The sequence below is a fragment of the Perissodus microlepis genome, chromosome 13, assembly GCF_051167445.1.
Source record: "Perissodus microlepis isolate ML-2025 ecotype Zambia chromosome 13, ASM5116744v1, whole genome shotgun sequence".
Lineage (NCBI taxonomy): Eukaryota > Metazoa > Chordata > Actinopteri > Cichliformes > Cichlidae > Perissodus > Perissodus microlepis.
Window position 1 is genome coordinate 6,686,567 of NC_140473.1, and position 19,224 is coordinate 6,705,790.

At 41.1% G+C, this 19,224-nt stretch overlaps 1 protein-coding gene across 1 annotated transcript; it reads left to right on the forward strand.

The window, feature by feature from the left end:
* The first annotated feature begins 841 nt into the window (after positions 1-841).
* ventx (VENT homeobox) lies at positions 842-1,785 on the forward strand. Its single transcript, XM_084949205.1, has 3 exons — positions 842-995; positions 1,114-1,313; positions 1,549-1,785. The coding sequence occupies exons 1-3, from the start codon at positions 842-844 to the stop codon at positions 1,783-1,785; spliced, it is 591 nt and encodes a 196-aa protein (XP_084805331.1).
* Positions 1,786-19,224: the final 17,439 nt, after the last annotated feature.

Sequence of the window (19,224 nt, forward strand, 5' to 3'; positions counted from 1 at the left end):
AGGAATTCACTGGTTGATATGAACGTGGTATAAATGCTCAAATGTTTTGAATTAAGCTCGGCAAAAATGCAAAACAACAACCTGCAGGTTCCCTGCTGTGTGAGGTTTCAAGCTGGCCCGAGGCAAACATCTCAGTCAGCAAAGATCAAAGAAACTTTCTCACTTTCTGTCGATGTTCTCTGACTAAGGTCACACACACACTCACCCGGTCCCACCCTGACAAAGGCATCATCACCAGGTTGCTCAATGCGCATACAACATGCGCTAAAGAGCCGCCTACACCCTTGATCACCTGAAAAAATATAACAATATATATATATATATATATATATATATATATATATATATATATATATATATATATATATTGTTATATATATATTGTTATATATACACACACACAATTGTGTGTGTGTGTGTGTGTTGATGGTTGATAAGTTGATGGTGGTGGTGGTGGTGGGTAGTTGATGGAAACATTGCGTAACTGTATGGATCTTTCTTCTTGACCGAAGGCGGTTAAACAAGTCACACCTCCCACATTTATAGTTATTCTCATCGCATTTAGTGGCGGATACAGACATGATACTCTTTATGCAGACATCATTCAGTTTGAAATGCCAGGTAAATGAGAGTCAGACTCAGTGGCGCCAGGGCATCCCAGCACGACCTGAGAAAAAGTAGAATCCTGCCTCTATTAACCTCAATTACAACCGCCATCAAGTCCCCATTGTTCCTGTGAGATCGCTTTGCATATGCAAACAAAGAAGTGTGCCCCTCCTATATAGCGGCCAAGAGTCATCCATACAAACACATACTGCTTCAACCGCTGCTTCTATCCACTATGGCTAACTTTTCTGTTGAGTGCCTTGCCAGGAGTTATTATGAGGAGATGACTCCACGGACAAAGGAAGCCGCGCTTCATTCGAGAGATCTCAGTGAAATGGTGGAATTTACAAAGGAATCAAGAAGTCGATACTCTGCAACATCGCCAAACAGTAAGTTCATTGATAAACCTTTTGTTTTAAGAGCTGCCGTTGATAGGGCCTTTGTGTGCGTATTGATTTTTTTACTGAATGAATTCAACTTCTCATCTCCCCCCCCCCACCCCCCCAGACAGTTGCGACAACTCTTCTGGGTCCGAGAGCGAAGTGGGAGATGACAGCGAAGGGGAGGCCACCCAGCAGAGGAGACTCAGGACCAAGTTCACATCCGAACAAGTTAGCAAACTGGAGCATACTTTCAGCAAGCAGAAATACCTGGGTGCTACGCAGCGGAGGAAAATCGCCGAGGAGCTGAATCTTTCTGAAACCCAAGTATGTTACATGCATGCTTTCCTCAAGGCCTCCTCAGTGGCACTGCAAAGCTTTCCACAAGCACAAGCTGACAAAGACTTTTATTACTATGTTGCCATCTAGTTACCCGATGTAATTCAGTGTAAATCTGTTTCAAAGACTATATAAACATCATAAATATACTATATAAAAAGTCCCTTTGCTTTGTGTTTGTGCGTAAAGGATAGTACCTTATGGCCTTTTTTGCATCTCACAGGTGAAAACGTGGTTCCAGAACAGGAGGATGAAACTAAAAAGGGAGGTCCAGGACAGAAGGACGGAGTTCCTGACAGTGCAGACCTCTCTTCTGCCCCCGATGCTGTTTCAGCACCCATTCCTCACCGGACAGCTCCCCGCCAGCTGCGGCTTCTACCCGCAACTGCACCCGCTCCCCGCACCTCTGCATCATCACCCCTCCCACCGCGTTCTTCTGCCGCCGCCAAACTACTTCTGAGCTCCCCAGAACTTTTATCCCCAAAATTCCTGTCTAGAATCTAGATATTCCTCCCTCATTGCTCTCTCTAAAAGAGAGATTTTAAAAGTTGTGAATATAATTGCTTTTATTATGTCTGAAGCACTGCACTGGGTATGTTTTGATGTTGTAAGTATCATTCAAATAATGGAAATAAACTTGCTGCAAGTTTTTATGGTTTATGGCAAAAATAAAACAGAATTAAAGTCTTTAAACTGCTTGTGATGGGCGTTTTTTTTTTTTTTTCTGTTTTCGACTTCAGATTCATAGATCATCATTTTACATGCGCACACTTAAACAAGTAAAACACAACCCACGACCTTAAAAATTCACATAGATTTTGGGCAAATTTATGTAACATTTTAGAAGAATGTAAAATCATGAATAAAAGTTTGTAAATGAGAAGAGAGGTTAAAGGTTTGGCTAAACCCTGATAGATATTCGGGGGAGGGGTGAGACAGTGTGTCGTGTAGAAGCTGTTGTTTTCAGTTTGGATGAAAAGCACACAATAACAAAATGGTTGAATGTCACACAATTCAACCATCCTGTGTGTTGCCATTTATTGCAACAGGAACAAAGTGTGCAGTTCAGTGCGCTTCTCCTCATACTGCAGTGTTTCTATCAGTGCCCCTCTCTCACTCCCCTTCTCTCCTGGTTTCCCAGCCTTGACAAGCAGCTGGGCAGTTTTCTAACATCCTCGTTGATACAGAACATGTAGCGGCATGAATCGTGTAACAACAGTGACAGGCCCGTCTGTCTTCTCCGTCTTGTAAATGCAACGATGTGAAGTTGTTGTCCCCTGCTTTTGCCGCTGGCATTGCTCCACGCTGAGCCTGTCCTCCGCTGGTTGTAGATTTTACTTGTTCAAAGGGATATCAGAGCGGATCTAACCGCGAGATCATTGAGCTTCATTGAGATCTATTGTATGACCATTCAGCTGTTCGCACTTACTTGAAAGACAGAGGGAAGGCGCCACTGAGTCTGCCAAAGGTGTATATTGGCTCACCTTAAAGTCATTAGTTGGCTCCAGCTAAATACAGTTAGGTCCATAAGTATTTGGACAGGGGCAGTTTTTTGCAGTTTGGCCTCTGTACGTCACCACAGTGGATTTGAAATCAGGCAATCAAAATGTGATTGAAGTGCAGACTTTGAGCTTTAAGGCAGAACTGTTCAAGAATGACATAGTTTTTTTGTCCACAGGACCCCATTTCTAGAGGTTCAGAACTCATGGGACCAACTAACATCATTTTAAATATGTGACGATGTGTTTCATACATGGATGAAGATGCTTTGGAGTCTGTAACTGCCTGAAGTCTGTCCATGGACATCACTGAATGCTGTTTTTTCTTCCTTCATATGCTCGGCTATTGGCCTTCGCTGCAGTTGTTTCTGTGGCTTCAGTTTTGTCTTCAGTAACTAAAAAGCATGATCTGTTGGACTGAGATCAGGTGGTTGACTTAATTGTTGGAGAATATTAAATATTTATTTGCATTAAGAAACTCGTGAGTTGCTTTTGCAGTAATCTTTGGGCTTTTATCCATTTACTGCTGTCTGATTCGTTTAGCAGTATTTGCTTGTATCTGAGCAGAGACTATAGCCCTTCAGAATAAACACCAGTGGCAGCCCTATGTCATAACAATGTGTTCACCATGTTGAACAGATGGTGTGCTTCCAATCATGAGCCACGTCCATTTTCTTCTCTATACTTTGCTAATAATGGGAAGTTAATCTCTCCTGACCTTTGAGATGTTTTCTGGTAAACTCTAATCTATAATCTAACATCTGAACTCTAGAATCTACTCCTCATATTTAAAAGAAACTCCTGGTGATCAGACACGTGATGTATGTGGATTATTGGTTGGCTCTACATTCAGCAGCACACAGGATTTTCTTAGTTATTTGGCAGGGCCTAAAGCCAGCGCACACAAACAATCACCAAAGAAAATAAATGCTGTCATTTCCCACCAGGAGGCACAATTATGAAAAAAGAGATGATTAGACCTGCAAGCATCAGTAACTAGAATAATGAGAAGGACACATTCATTTAAAGGCTTACTGGACCACTATTTATGCTGTGCCTCTGTTCAGTCCTCCAGACAGAGGAAAGCCTCGGTCTGCAGCATTAGCAGGGATAGTTCCTAGTTGAGACATCAACATCAATCAAGCATCCATTGTGAGAGGGCAAAGATGTGGTGAATTAAATGACAATGAGTGTTTCCCTGATACCTTTTGAAAAAGGTGAGTAAGTAGGTGAAGAGGTGTCAACAGTGGCTGCAGATAGACTGATAGGAGTCCTATTAATACATTTATCCAAGAACTCCAGCTAATTTTGCCTACTTCCCTAAACCTACACAAGAAACAGCTACTTTTACACTAAAAGAACAACTTTTTACTAATGATATGTGCTTGACACAAGATTTAAAAATGTGAGACCAGTAGTTATCAACCTTTCTGGTTTGTAACCCCTTTGAAAAATACCAAGGGTTCATAATTATTAGTTTTTAAGTCAAGCTTTAAAAAAAGGTCAAAATGTTTCATTTAATTTGCTTTAAGTTTGAGGCCAAGGAGGTGAAATCTATCATTATTACAGTTCTTCACAGCTTAACACATTCCAAAATAAAAGCAAAAACGTTTGATGCACATATTTAAAAAAAAAAAAACCCTCTTATATGCTTAATTATGTCATGACCCCCAGATTTTGACTCTCATGAATGGCACCAACCCCTAGAAATCATATTTTTTGCCTTTTAAAGTTTACTACATTTACAGTGAAGTGTCTGTGTGATGCTGTGGGTGGCATTTAGATGGCATGGTCTGGCTCCATCAGCCCCAGCACTTTACAGGGCAGCACTACAGCGAATCGATTCAGTGCCGTTATGCTACGAGCAAACATTCCTCTCTGATGGATGAGCTCGCTTCCATCCACTGAATAAGAAGGGCCGTTCAGCAGTTTGATTAGCATGAATTGGCTGTGGCCTTCGCATTCTACAGATCTCCACTGCGGCGAGCGCCTATAGGAGATTTTTGATTGACACATTAGACAGTTCTCTCCGCTGCCAGCATCAATACACGCAATGACAGAAAATATTTTGGCATAATCAATGCCTGGGAGCACTAAAACTATTCTGTTACCACTTGGTCAAATGACACTTTCAGCCCTTTTTGGCTTGTGACCTCTTACAAAAAAGTAATAAAAAGCACTATAGTTATAGCTAGAGTAAAGAGCAACCCTCCTCCATCAAAATCTTTCAGGTTATTTTATTAAAATATCCACTTTCTCATGTCTCTGAGGAAATCCCCGTACGAGTTTCTTCTCTTTCTCCCTGCTCATTTGATCTATCTCAGACTTGGCAGGTATATTGTTAGAGACCAGACTGTTAATTATTTTACGGCGCCTTTGATTTTTATGACCCTTTTAGTGGGCCTGTGAACCACTGCACTACACCACCTAATTGTATTTATAGTCAAAACAAGTTCCACCTCAACCAGAGAAATGCTATTTTGCTTTTATTTTGCTACCTTTTAATGTTTTGAAGAGTGAAAATGTAACTTTAAAAAAGCAAAAATGATGGAAAGATTTATAAAAAGCACAAAAAAGGTCCTCTTTTGTCGCATGAAATCAGCAATACTGAGATTTTATGAGCACTGTTTCTCATATCATTTGTGCCACAAAAAACACGACTAGTTATTATTATGTAAAAGTCTGTACTGTATGATTAAGTGTCCAATACCACAAAAACTTACAGTGCATACAAATACTTCAAATCCAGTGTTTAATGGCTCAACTTTCTTTATTCAGCAAATATTCAGGGCAAACACACATGAACAATAATGTCACAGAAATGCAATAAAACACATATGATTAAGATCAAATTTGCGCTTTAATAAATAAATCAATAATAATCAGAGGGGCATAAAAATACCTGCATCCAGTGTATCACAGTCTGTGCTTTTCTTTGTAAGCCCAAGACAGGCTGGAATTCCAATGTATGTGTGTGTGAGAGTGAGTGTGCGAATGCACACTTTGAGGTCAGCTGTCATGCGGAGAAGATGATGAAATGGCTGTCTGCCTGGTGGAATACCTCTGCAGCCCCATTTTCCCATGCCTTATGCCTCTTTAAAGTTAAATCTCAAAGAAGTATGTGCATAGGAAAAAGGAACAGCGAGTGCAACAAGCCCCACTGCCCCGATTCTGGACACTGGAACCTGGAGGGCAGGGATGACAAAAGGCATAGAGATGCATGACTGGATGCACAACACAAGAAATGACTCTTATATTCTTCTCCTGTCTGACTGGCTAAAATTGCATTACGTCCAGGTATTAAAAATACTGTAATATCGAAATAAAATGCACATACAGCAGTCACACGCTTTATAGTTGCCAAGATGTAGTTTTAATTAAAGGATTAAGTTTATAAAATGCGTGGAAGGCGTGAAGAGGACTTACCCCGTATAGATCTCCATGCATGTCTCCCAGGAAAGCACCTCCTGTTGGCCATTTATCCCTCCACAGGGACCTTGAAGATGTTTAACAAAGACAGAGTAGCTGTTGTGCGTGCTCACTCAGCACTTCTCCTCCCTCTTTGGTTTCAAGCCATGGCAACACATCTGGAAGATGCCTGTAGACACTGAGAAAAAAAAAACCAAACAAATTCTACAGTACAGTGGCATACAAAGGTTGGTTTCTTCTGCAAAAATACTTTGTCTTGTTTTGCTCCAAATCTTTCAGCTACGAGTGAACTTGTTACAGTTATTATCTCCTATCTGACACAAGCTGGACGCCAGAAGCAGCTCACGGAAGAAGGGAAATATTCAGGACGCCCTGTTCCTGATGGTGGAAAAGTTTCTTATCTGTTCAGGGTTTTTTTTTTTTCGTTCTCTTTCCCTCTCCCAGAAGAGAGGCCCCCGTGCTTTTTAGAACTCAAGGTCTCTAGACAAGGACTCTCAGGGTGTGCTGAAGTGAGACACTGACGCACACACACACACGTGCACAGGTTGTGTGGTGTGTAGCTGAGGGAGTGTTATGGCATGTCAAGGCCGGTGCACCGGGCTGAAGATGAAACTGCTCTCTTTTCTCTGAACCACTGTGTTTGCAGCGCTTGTGGGCAGCAGTCGTATATCACACGTTTTGGTAAAGAAAGATCTATCTTTAAATGAGCACCCTGGACCAGCTGAGGTCACCTCACATCCCAACGTAGCTGGAAAAAAAATGTCTGGTAAAAATGCCGCTAATGAGCACTGAAAGTTACTTAGAAGCATCATACATCTCAGTGTGGAGTCTCAGCCTTGTTGAGTGTGTATGACGTTTTTAATAGAGCATAAATTTGTGTTGACCCAACTCAGTGTTTGAGGAAGCTGATATGCCGCATAGCGACAGGAGTCATTTATCTTGCAGCGTTAAATCCACTCTTTTTCTTTCATGGCTCTGAATCACGTCTTCAAATCATCAGCTATGTTCTGATGTGGAGAGGATTCTTTTTTCTCTTTCTCTCTCTCTCTCTTTCTCTTTATATTTTATGTATTTAAGTTGTATAAATTTGATGTCATGAGAAGTTAATGAGTCCACAGTGCCGTGCACATCAAAGGTCTGGACATTTGATTGAGACTAACCAATTACTTTGCTTCTTGTTTTCTTGGTAGCAGCTGAGGAATCTATATTCATCAAAATGGATATAGATAAATCATTAAGAAATACATTAGTACAACAATAAATCAATGGCTTTTTCTGATGAAAGGGTTTGCATGGCGGGGCATTTGGTTAGCACCGTTGCATCACAGCTCCTGGAGTAAAGCGAAGCTTTCAATGGGTTTGTTCTTCAGTCCAGAGATATAGCAGTTAGATTCTAAACTCACCATAAGTTTGGCTGAGAGTTTGAATGATTATCTGTATCTCTGTGTTGACTCTGTGATTGGCTGATGACCCTTTTCAGGCTGTACCCTGCCCCAGCACAGATAGGCCCTAGTAGGATAAGCAGTTAAGAAAAACAGATCAATGATATTTGGTGTTTTATAAACTAGTGTTCACAAAAAACAAAAACAACAAAAACATTTTGATCATCTTTACTTGAACTGTGCAGATATTATGTTCTAATATGTTTTTGCCACAAGAAAACAGACTGACGACCCGTCCAGGGTGTACCCCACCGCTAACTCTATAGTGGCTGGGACAGGCTGAACCCCACCCATGACCCTGATAAGGATAAGTGGAAGTAACACACATTTCTGGCACAACTTCACCGACTTCCAAGGTGCATGGAGAAGATAAGGATCTAACTACACAGAGACTCCAGCAACACTTAAAAGTAATGAGAAAAAACTTTGTTAAGTGACCTTTTTCACTTTTTTTGTCACTTAATAAAGTTGTTTCTCATTATTTTTCAGGATAAGTGGAAGAGAATGAAAGGATGGATGGATGTTTTAGCCACATCCAAGTTCTGAAACTGTTTCTAACTGGTCAGACACATTAATCCTCCACACCACCACTTGGTGGCAGCAGTCTCAAACGTTGACTGGCAGCAGCCTGAGGTCACTGTAAGTATATAATGCAATAGTGTCTATTTGTTTTAAAGCAAATAACTTATAGGTAAGGGTTACAGTATATACAGTGCAAGGAGTCATACTGCACTGAGATGAACTGAGAGGTGCTGGTAGCTCAGCCCTTTTGTCTGTTTTTTTTTGGGGGGGGTGAGATTACCACAACAGCATTCAGTCAAGGTCAGACGGGCTGTGGAGTATTAGTGCTCTGATTGTCAAATATGCAGTTAAAAGTTTCTCTTATCAATATGTGCCTTACTTGCAGTGATTTAAGGTACAGGATCCTCTACTTAAAAGGCTTTTCAAACAAGGCAAACAAGTGTACTCTATACTCCAGCAGTTCCCTCTACATCAACATGTCAAACTCATTCCCACCATGTCTCACGAGGGCCTGCATGCTTTTAATTGGGTGTACTTTAACATGCGGCTTTTAAAATCCACTCTTGTTTTCTTCGTCTTCTTTTTTTCCCCTTTCTTGCAGAGTGTTCCGTTTGAGAAGAGCGAATTTGCAGAGTTAAGCAGAAATGTCTCACTCTGCAGAAAAAAGGCAACAAAAGCTGCTTGTTCATCTAAACATATCTGCCACGGAGCAGGAGCGGGTTCTCTCAGAAGGCGAAACGAGGTTTTACATTTTGACACTTCGACAGGGTTAGAGTATGATGTTTCCAGAATCACAACACAACAAACACCTGTAGTTGTCTTTAAGCTTAAATTGGCAATTTGGGAAATCCATCATGTTCATTAGGGGAAAACAGAGGTTAGGTGCACTCTGTAAACACAGTGCTTGTCTCAAAAATACTACCTACTGTGCAGTTTTTATGTCTTTGTAGGAAAAAATACAAATTACTTCTAGATGTACACTACTGTAAGCATGTGCATCATAAAATAAACTATTATCATGCTTTAGTCAGGTGTCTCTAGTCAGACGGGAAAGTTGTCTTTAAGCAAGATTCAAGTGATTACTTTATAACAGGATCTGTGACTAAGGGACTAATTCCCCTGTCATTATATTGAATTTCATTGTATTTTATTTGAAATTACAATGTACTTTTACATTCTGTAAGTAATTTTCAGTACTGCATATGTAATTGTAATTCCCACTTAATTTCATGCTAATTTTGTGGAAAAACAAGAAATACTTCGCCTTGTTACATCCTAGGTAGACTGTACTTTCTGAGGCAAGGGCAGTATTATGGAGTGACTTAGCCTTGTCTAACTTCCAGCTATTTAATAGGGAAGGAGAAACTCCTTTCTTCTATTTCCTTTTCAAAGTTATGTTTGAACAGTGATTGTGAAAGAAAGAAAATACGTTAGATTTCACTCCGTCATTATAAGCTCACATAAGCCTGCAGGCTTTGACTGTATTTTGTTTTTTTCTTTTATTTGGTGAGGGACAACAGTCTGCTTTTACATTGCTAAAATAAAGGGATGAGTAGAACAGCCATCATAATGAACATAATGAATATAAAAATGTTTTAGCTACCCTCTCCAGTGCAAACATTCCTCCGTCTAACCTCACAATACAAGAAAAGAAGGCCGCTGCTTCCCTGAGCAAAGACCAAAACATCACCATATTACTAGCTGTCAAGGAGAGGTGCACTGTTGTTCTAAACACAACAGATTATCACACAAAAATGACTACACTCCTATGAAGCCTTAAAACGAGACCCCACAAGCATCTACAAAAACAAAGTCATCAGTTACCTACAACAGCTTGTAAAGGATAAAATCACTGACCACCCTGTATACCACCATCTGCCCAGGGGATGCTATACCCTGTATGTATGGTGTTCCAAAGAACTGCAAAGAAGGACCCCCATTCATACCCATTGTAAGCAGTATAAAGTCAGCCACCTACGACATTTCCAAGCACCTCGCCACCATGCTACTGCCCCTTGTGGGGAACGCACCACATCATATCAAAAACCCCACCGACTTCACCAACATGGTCCAGAGACTTACACTGGATCCATAGTGTCCTTTGATGTGGTGTCACTCTCCACTTGCATACCTACAGCTGAGGCTGCCTTACCACCACATATTTTAAATGCAAAGAGGGTTTCTACAGACAAAAACCATGGTGTCACCTATTGTGGCCAACCTTTAGATGGAAGAAGTGGAAAGTAAAGGACTTGGCTCTTTTAAAGGGACAGCACCTAGCCACTGGTACAGATACGTGGATACAAGGATTTCACATCAAAATCAAAACCCAAGAAGGAGAAGCCTTCACTGTTCACATCAACTCAGTGGATAGAAACATAAATTCACCAGGGAAGACACAAAGGATAATAGTTTGCTGTTTCTGGACTGAGCTGTGCACATTTAGGGAAATGGAAACCTTAACACTGAAGTTTACTGGAAGCCCGCACACATGGACCAGTACCCACTCTTTGATTCCCACCACCCTGTGGAACACAAACTTGGGGTATCAGGACCCTGTAACACTGGGCAGAAAACACTCCTTCTAAGCCAGAAGGGAAAGAAATGAAACACAAACACACACACACACACACACACACACACACACACACACACACACGTAAAGAAAGCTCTTTTGGGCTTTCATCAAATCAGCAAAGATGCACAGTTCAGGTCAGACACCAACTAGGAAGAATCCAGAGTCCAGCTGATTTTGGAGAACCCCTGACTTTTAAATTTGCACAACCACTAAGTCAGCATGGTAAGAGATTCATCTGATAAAGTGAGACTATAGCTTCACTGAAACAAAACAAAAAGTGTACATTTCAACTATCTTAAGTAGATATGATATCACATCAACTCTGGGCACATTAAGGCTCCTTTTTCAATCAAAAAAAGCATGGTTGACTGGAAACTCCAGCAGATGTTTGCCTGCTGGAAGAATTCAAAAGTTACAGGAACATTTTACTGGGAGAATGCAACAGAGTGTAGCAATATATATAAGAAAAGGTCCATTAGTGTAAAAAATCAGTGCGGTACACATCAGCATCAGAGTTGAGACGCTTCTCTGAGCCGCCCAGTAATTCTGATAGCTTGTCAGTCCGACTCAGGATTTTCTTTGGACAAATAAAATTGACAGAGTGCTCATTTCAGTTTATTTTCAGGTTACTGCACTCTCTGAAAACTCATTACCATCTCATGACTCACTTCACAATATTGTTCTAAAACTGCAATTTTAGAGACGTTCGTTACTCTTTTGTGTGTGTGAGTTGTTATGTCATTTGTCAGAATTAGTTCAGAGTTAGCCTTGGGCTATGCTACTTTTTTCTTTTCTCTGTCTTTCTTTTATTTTTAATACATCATTTTTAGCTTGGGGAAAATGTTCTCTGTAATTTGGCCCTGTAGTCAAGGATATTAACACAAAACAGATGAAAAATACTGTATAATGTGACAAAAACATGCCAATGGAAGGAGAAAAAGATATACGGTATATAAAAATTGAAAGGAATAAAACTGAAAAGGCTGTGAAGTATTTAGTGTTTAGATATTTTTACATTGGAAAGCATTGCTCTTGTTTTTTTCTTCTCCAGTATTCTAATTCTGATTCTGATGAAATTTAAAACAAAAAAGTTGTTTTTAAACAGAATGAAGACCATCTTTCAGCTGCTCCCTTAGTTCAGAGGTCACCGCACCAACTGTGGATCTGCATCTTTTTGATTGGGTGCAGATTTTGACACCAGATTCTCTTCACGAGGCAACCTTCACAATCACTTGGGCTTGCGATGCCCTTTGACTGGGTATGTGTCTCCTCGCAGGCTTACACCACAGAGTCACCAGCAAACCACCAAACATTTATGGTTACTGAATGAATATCTACAAATAACAAACCCCACTTAAAATCCCCTTTTTACTAAACTTACACATTTCTGCTAAATATAATCATAAAAACAGCCATTAAGAAAACATTTTCCTCTGTGTGAGTTTTACTGCAAATGCTGATTAAAAGAAAATCCAATCTTTAGGGGAAAAAGATATTTTGTTCAAACAAAACAAAATTTAATTAAATCAAAAGCAAAGGAAATGTCTGTAGTCCCAGTTACCGACAATTTGGTCACCTTTCCCCCAGTACAAGGATGAGGAAGTGGGCAAAAATGTTTTAGATCAATAACGGCAAAACAAAAAACTAAAACTAACCCAGATTTTTTAAGAGGAATTCTTTTGAAGAAAAAATCAAGTGAAACAAATAAAGTCACTGTGGCAACTGTTAAACTGAAGTCAATTCAACCCTATTTTATGCAAAAATTCAACCCTATTACAAAAGGCGATTATCTAACTTTTACACAACAGGGTTTGCTTTACTAGCAGCAAAACATTAAAAAAATGATTTAAAAATTAAATATCTGAGACTTTTTTTCAGCCAGGATACAGATACTTGCTGGACCTCTCCTATTACCTGTCAACTTCAGAACAAGTGTAATAACGTCATACACTCTCCTGGACAAACACTTGCTTGCCTTGTTTTTGGTTAAAGCCCAGAAGCTTTGTTGTAATTAAGTAGCACCATGCTGAATTAATTCACAGTGATGTCTGTGTTGAAGCGCACTTGTTCAAGGTCGGAATGCTTTCAGTAGCGAAGCCCAAAAATCTGCTTCGGTCTGAAAATGTGTAATTTTCGTGAGACTGATACTCCCTCTTCCCTTTGCATCTCTCAACAGTTAGCAAATTTTAACTTCTCCTCCCATCATTTCCCCGTGCTGTGCTTTGGTGCATGATGCTGGAGACACAGTGAAACAGATGGGGACAGGGAGGGTGGGGGGACTTAGTGCCCCCCCCAAATGGGGCCCAATCTGCATCAGGAGCAGGGACTGACAGAATAAGGCCACAGGGTGGAGAGACAAGCACTGCAACCAGATCCTCCTGGGAGTTGGGCCACCACGAAGCCACCTGGTTCCCAATAGGGGGCTTGTGAGTTCAAGCATCCATGGCCAAAAGTTCTCCACGCCAGCTCTTCTCTTCTGTTCTACATAGGTGTGTTTGTGCCTGACAGGAGGAGGAGGAGGAGGAAGTTGATGAAGGATGAAGAGGGGAGGGAAGGAATGGTCAAGGATAAGAATGAGCAGGAGGCAAAATGCACTTCTGAGCCCTGGCTGTGAACATTTTCACTGCAGACCCTAATCTGACATTTAAATAAGTGTCTCCTGCTTAATTTTACTGCTTCTATGTTTTGTAAATTGCCTCTGCAGGTGTGTGTTTGTAGTAGGTAATGGAAACCAGACGCTGTTTGACCGCTAGCCTTTTTTTTCCTCTACGATTCCTAATTCATAAGCTAATGCCGTTCAAGGCTGGAGATAACGCTGCCTACCACAAACCATCCCCCCCCCCCCTCTCTCTCTCTGGCTGTTTACTGGCTCTGACAGGGTTGCTGACAGAGAGAGCAGAACTCTAAACATGAGCTCTGTTTGGTGGAGGCTTCTTCTTCCTTTTGTTCTCTCCATTCATGAGCCGTTCATTCCCCCATTTCTCCTGGAAATATTGCTGTAAAAATCTAGATATTTTACATCAGTGGACATGATGCAATTAAAAAGTTAGACAAGCAGTAAAAAGGGACACTGATAGTGCTTCATGTCACCACTGTGATACCTTTGGGCTCACTGCCACCAATAACAGTGATTCCTATGAAATTAAATTCAACTATCAATTTGAAATGACGTCCTCTTTGTGTCCTTGTGACTTGCACTTTTCTCTCCCAGTCTCTTCCTGCCTGTCTTCCTCTCTTTCTCTCTCCCTGAAGGTGGCTCAATCAGATGACAACAGTGGCTGTCTGCCGTTGTCACAAGACATTTCAATTTGGCGGCCCTCCCACGAGTCCGGGCACATTACCACTTCAAAAGGCTGCGAGTCCCCAGGTCGCTCCCAGTGAGGCTGGCCTAGTACACGCCCCAACCACCACCACCCCCACCCCACTCCAACCTGCTGTTCAGCAATGCTGATGAGGGCCCAGGCCCCGCTGGGCACGCTTGTCTCTCCAATCTAAACAAGATTCTGTGAAGGAGGAGCGGGAGGATGCTTTGTTATTCCTCAGAATAGAACGATGTCTTTATTCAGGTTAGGCGGGTGCTTAACAGTTCAGCCAAAGACACATTAACTTTTAGGCTAACAAACAAATTTATTATATGTTGACTTGAGTTGTAACTCATGTAGCATTTTCATATATGTTTTCCATCTATGTGGATTTATATGTACCAGGTAAACCTTAAACTCATTGAACCTTAAAGGAGGGAGGCGAAGAAAAACTCAAAAGATAAAAAAGGGTGAATCTGGTGAGCAGTGGAAGCAAAATGATTTTTATGCTAATCATCATAACAAAAAGTAAACAAAGAAATTATTTGTGATTTTTGCTAACTAAAATCAGGCTCTCATTCAGGAATTTCTCTTAATGAGCTAATCAGCCCACAAAACCAGCTCCCCAGGTCCACAGACCAGTGATCACACGAACTCCACCTGCCCTTCAGGATGGTTTTGTTGTTCTGCTTCAGCTGCGGCACCTTGTCTGTGTATTCAGAGATGATTAAAGACCCACAGTCACTGACAACCAGTGCTGGAAGGAGATCCCTAAGACAGCTGGCAAAAACTGACAGCTTTTCTCAGAGTCAAAAACAAAAGTTCAAATTAAAATCACCTAAAAACTACATTAAGCTTTGGGCTCCACACCCTGATAAAATATGTACCCATCATATTGTATGGCTGCTTGTTTCTCTAAAGACAGAGGTAAGAAGTGCAAAGTTAACACAGCCTACAATAATCACAACTTCTAATATGCTAATGTATCAATTTTTTACTCTTTATTTAGAGTCCTATTAATTCATACCACTTTCAAAATATTACTGGTTTTTTCTATTAGTGTCCTATAGAAATGACAAAAGTTATACATTTCCACATCCTGTTCATGTACCTTAAAAGGAATGGAGTAGATTTTAAATTTTTTTTTAAATATATATTTAAAGATTCAAAATTTCTGTATGAGTTTATGCACTTCTCTCGATTTAATCATTAGTTATTATTCATCTCTTCCTCTGTTTCACAGTGTGTCTTCTCTTCTGTCTTCCTCCCATCACCCTCAACCGGTCACAGCAGCCAGCCGCCCATCAGTTCTGCTGGAGGTTTCTTCCTGTTAAAAGGGAGTTTTTTCCTTCCCACTGTTGCCAAGTGCTGGCTGATAGGGGGTGGTCTGCATTTTTGTAGGCTTTTTACCTTACAATATAAAGTGCCTTGAAGCGACTGTTGTTGTGATTTGGTGTTATATAAACTGAACTGAACTGAATTAAATTGATTTCGGCTTATTCCACAAGGGCTGGTAGGGGATGGTCACCGATCCAATACAGGCTCGGTTAGATAGATAAGGCAGGCTACAAGAGGTGTGCAAACATTTCCTGTAAGTTATATGAATACCTTATTATTGTTTTTAAATGTGAGTGCTTTAATATAACCAAGGATAGTGGAAGACTGAGGTTTTGGGTTGGTTGAAAAAAGCAACTACAGTCATCTGAATAGTCTTGCAGATTAATTGCAGGGCTATTTTTGCACCGTTGATGTTCTCTAACCATCTGTCACCTTGTTTTTAATTAAAATTTGAGACACGGATCTTTGTCTCTTTGTCAGTGCAGGTTGTATCATCTGTTGTTATCATTTTGCATTTTCTTTAAACCATACAGTGATTTTTCTCATTGCCCCGTGTTTCTTAATGAACGCACATGCACGCAGAATCTTTAACCGCTGACAACAGCCATTAACTGGCATTCTGTCTAATAGCATCCATAATGGATCAAGCTCATGTTTTTTAAGTTATTGTACGCAGCTCTCCATTTACACGTCAAAGTGAGATTCTTTTTTGATGAGTTGTTTATTTAGTGAAGCCCATTTAGTGGCACGGACACACTAAGCACTGCTAAGGGTCTCACTTATGTAATGGTCTTGTTGTTTTGGAGACAGGATATCAGAAATCTATTTTACCATATTCCCCTTTTTGCCTTTGTCAACACACTGTCGGTGTTAATCTGGATCAGCGAAAGTCACACTGGCACATTTGCGTGCATGAGTCCTCACTTGAGTTGTTTTTCTCAAAGGTGAGCCTGCAGGCCATAACACTCCCTGTACTGAAACTGAAGACATCAGCCAAGACCCTAAAGTGTAATATAAGATATAAATGACTGGAGGTATTACCTGTAGCACAAAGACATGAAGTGAAGAAGTAGCTCCCTCAACGCAGTGAGAAGACTGATTTGAGTGATACTTCTGTTGTTCCACTCTGTACGTTTTTGTTTTGCTCTTTAAATGAGCACGTGCTGCTTCTCTTGTAATGTTGCAGAGAGGGTAATAAAGCCTCGCAGTGACTAAATCAGACATTACAGAGCTTGGCAGGGAGCTGACAGTGAGTGAAACGGCACTATTTTCTGAGCTGACTGACACTCGGCGCTGCCATGCAGCACCACCACTTTAATGTTGCGCACTGCTGTTGAACGGTTCTGTAGGGTTTGATCGGGGTTAATGGCACGTTAATATGGCAATGAAAGATCAACCTCTGCTGAATGAAATATTTAGTGTTTACACGTCCTTCAACCGTGCCCTCTCTGGGCTTTTGACTTGGCTGCTGCAGGTCTTCTAAATCAGTGAGTGAACTGAGTCCCGAGGTCCTTTTCCTCCAGGTGTAGGCGTGTGAAATGAAATGCAGCATAACACTGTTAAGAAAGCCTGAAAACTGAGATTAGTTGTTACTTGACTTGTGTGTATAAAAAAGAAAAACATGCTTCAACATAAATTGGATTAAAATGGGATTTCAGCCAAAATGGTGAAAGCTCATTTACATCCTGCTACAGAAGGCCTGCAGGTAAAACTATGCTGTGTGACCATATTCAGGAACAATGTTGCCTTTGCAACAATAATGCAAGTCTGACAAGTCATTTCTGGAAGGTGAGGCATTTGCTGTTCTTATGAGTGCGTGGCCCGCCGTGGGCAGCTGTGTAGCCCAGCCATGCTTCCAGGAAATTTGTTTTATCCCCCCAAAATAGCAGTAACTGTCTTATTTGTCATATATTTTACATGTTGACAGCTTTCGTCCCATATCGGGCATTTTCTGTTGATGCACTCTAAGATCAAAACATGACTAATGAATTGTGTAGTTGTACAGCTGATGAATTATCTTCTTATATGCTAGTTGTCATTTCAACATCACAAAGATGATAATTTAAACGATTAAAATGCCTCAAACAAAGCACACACAGTCCCTGCGTCGGTGCTGATCAGGAAGGACAAACATTTTGTTCTCTTTTCACTGATGATCATGGGACAGAAAGGCAAAGTTGTACCACATTGTTGATAATTTTGATTCATAGCATTCTCTTTTTTTTTTTTAACCTTTGCATCACTGAATGCTAAAAATGTCAACATTGCTTCTTTTGTAGAACGTTCCTCTGGTCCACTGTGTGTGTAACTCCTGTTGCAAGAAAACTGTATGTTCACACAAACCTGTTTTTATATCCCCACTGAGTCCCCACTTATTGACCTAATGCATTCAGTGCCAGTGCCCTCACAGCTTAATCATTAACCGAACCTTAGCCCCTGACCTAATTCCCAAAAAGCAGTCTAGACTCACAAGGACCTCAACTTGCGTCATCACAGTATTCCAGCTAGTTCCGTAAAATCAACAACAACTAAATGTGCTGACTTTAGGTAGGTATAAAAAGTAGGAACCAACCTAGATCTGTGATAGAAATGGAAATGTGAAGCTCTGCAGGGCTTTGCCTTTCTATATCCAGCTTTATGCAGTGCCCGTGCTGTGCAGGGGTTGCAAAGGGGAGATGTGAGGGTCGTCGGGTTGTTTCTAGTTTTAGACATGTCTCCTGCTTCCTCTCTCTCCCTCCCTCCCTCCCTCGCCTCCTCTATATGTGAATGTCTCACTCCAAGTGAGGTGTGATCTCTCTCCCTCTCTTTCTCGCTCGGTTTTTGTACTGCGCCCTGGCAGGACTGACGATCAGACGCGGGTATGGGAAAGCAGGTTTGTGGCCTTGCGCCGTGGGGGCTCTCACCTCCTAGCTCTCCCTTCCTTTTCCTCCCACCTCCTTCTCTACCCTCTGGTCGACTGATAAGAGTCACATGAAAGACCTTCCTTTCCTCGGGTGGTGGGAACTCTGATGATAAGGTGGGCGATGTGGCAGCTGCTGGGCCTTCTCCAGGGAACAGGGAGTTCTCAGACTCCTCTGATACTGTTGTGCAGAGGGAATGAAGGTTGCAGGGCATGTGTTTGCGTGTGTTCACTGAGCATTTGTGTGCGTGCGTTAGTTTGAAACCCTGAATAAATGTGGCATTTTTCTCATGCAGCAATGTCACAGCTTGACAGACAAAAAAAAACTTCCCTCAAGTTTCATTCAAACAAATGTTAGCTCCCAAAATACTTTAACCTCAGACTGCCTGCTGCATCCTTGAGTATCTTACAGTGGCAGCACAACACTGTGTATCTGATGAAGGTTAACCAAAACAGAGTTCACGATGGCCCTTCATGCCTCGACCTTGACTTGCTGTAGCCCTCAGTGGTTCCGGGAAGAGCGCTGAAATGCACTGTGAAGGAAAACGAGTGCTTAGCTCACGTATATTTTTCTCAAGTCATACGAACAGTCAGAGTAATTACTCAAGTCAGAGTGAGTGATAAATCACTTTCAGACATATTCTGCCTCAAAGATTTGCCCTTGAATAACTGTGTGGCTTTGAGGGCTAATAATTTTTTTTTTTTAAGTTGTCAGTGATTCTTTTTATAGTCTTATTAACAAAAATATAGACCGTGTCATGGGAGGCTACTCATTAATCTGATCTCTTATCTTGAGAAAATTAAAGTCGCAGAATACAAAAGCTGGCGTGAGAACTCATGAAGTGAGAGAACACATATCGTCAACCTCTGTGCTCGCGTCCCCGAGTGCG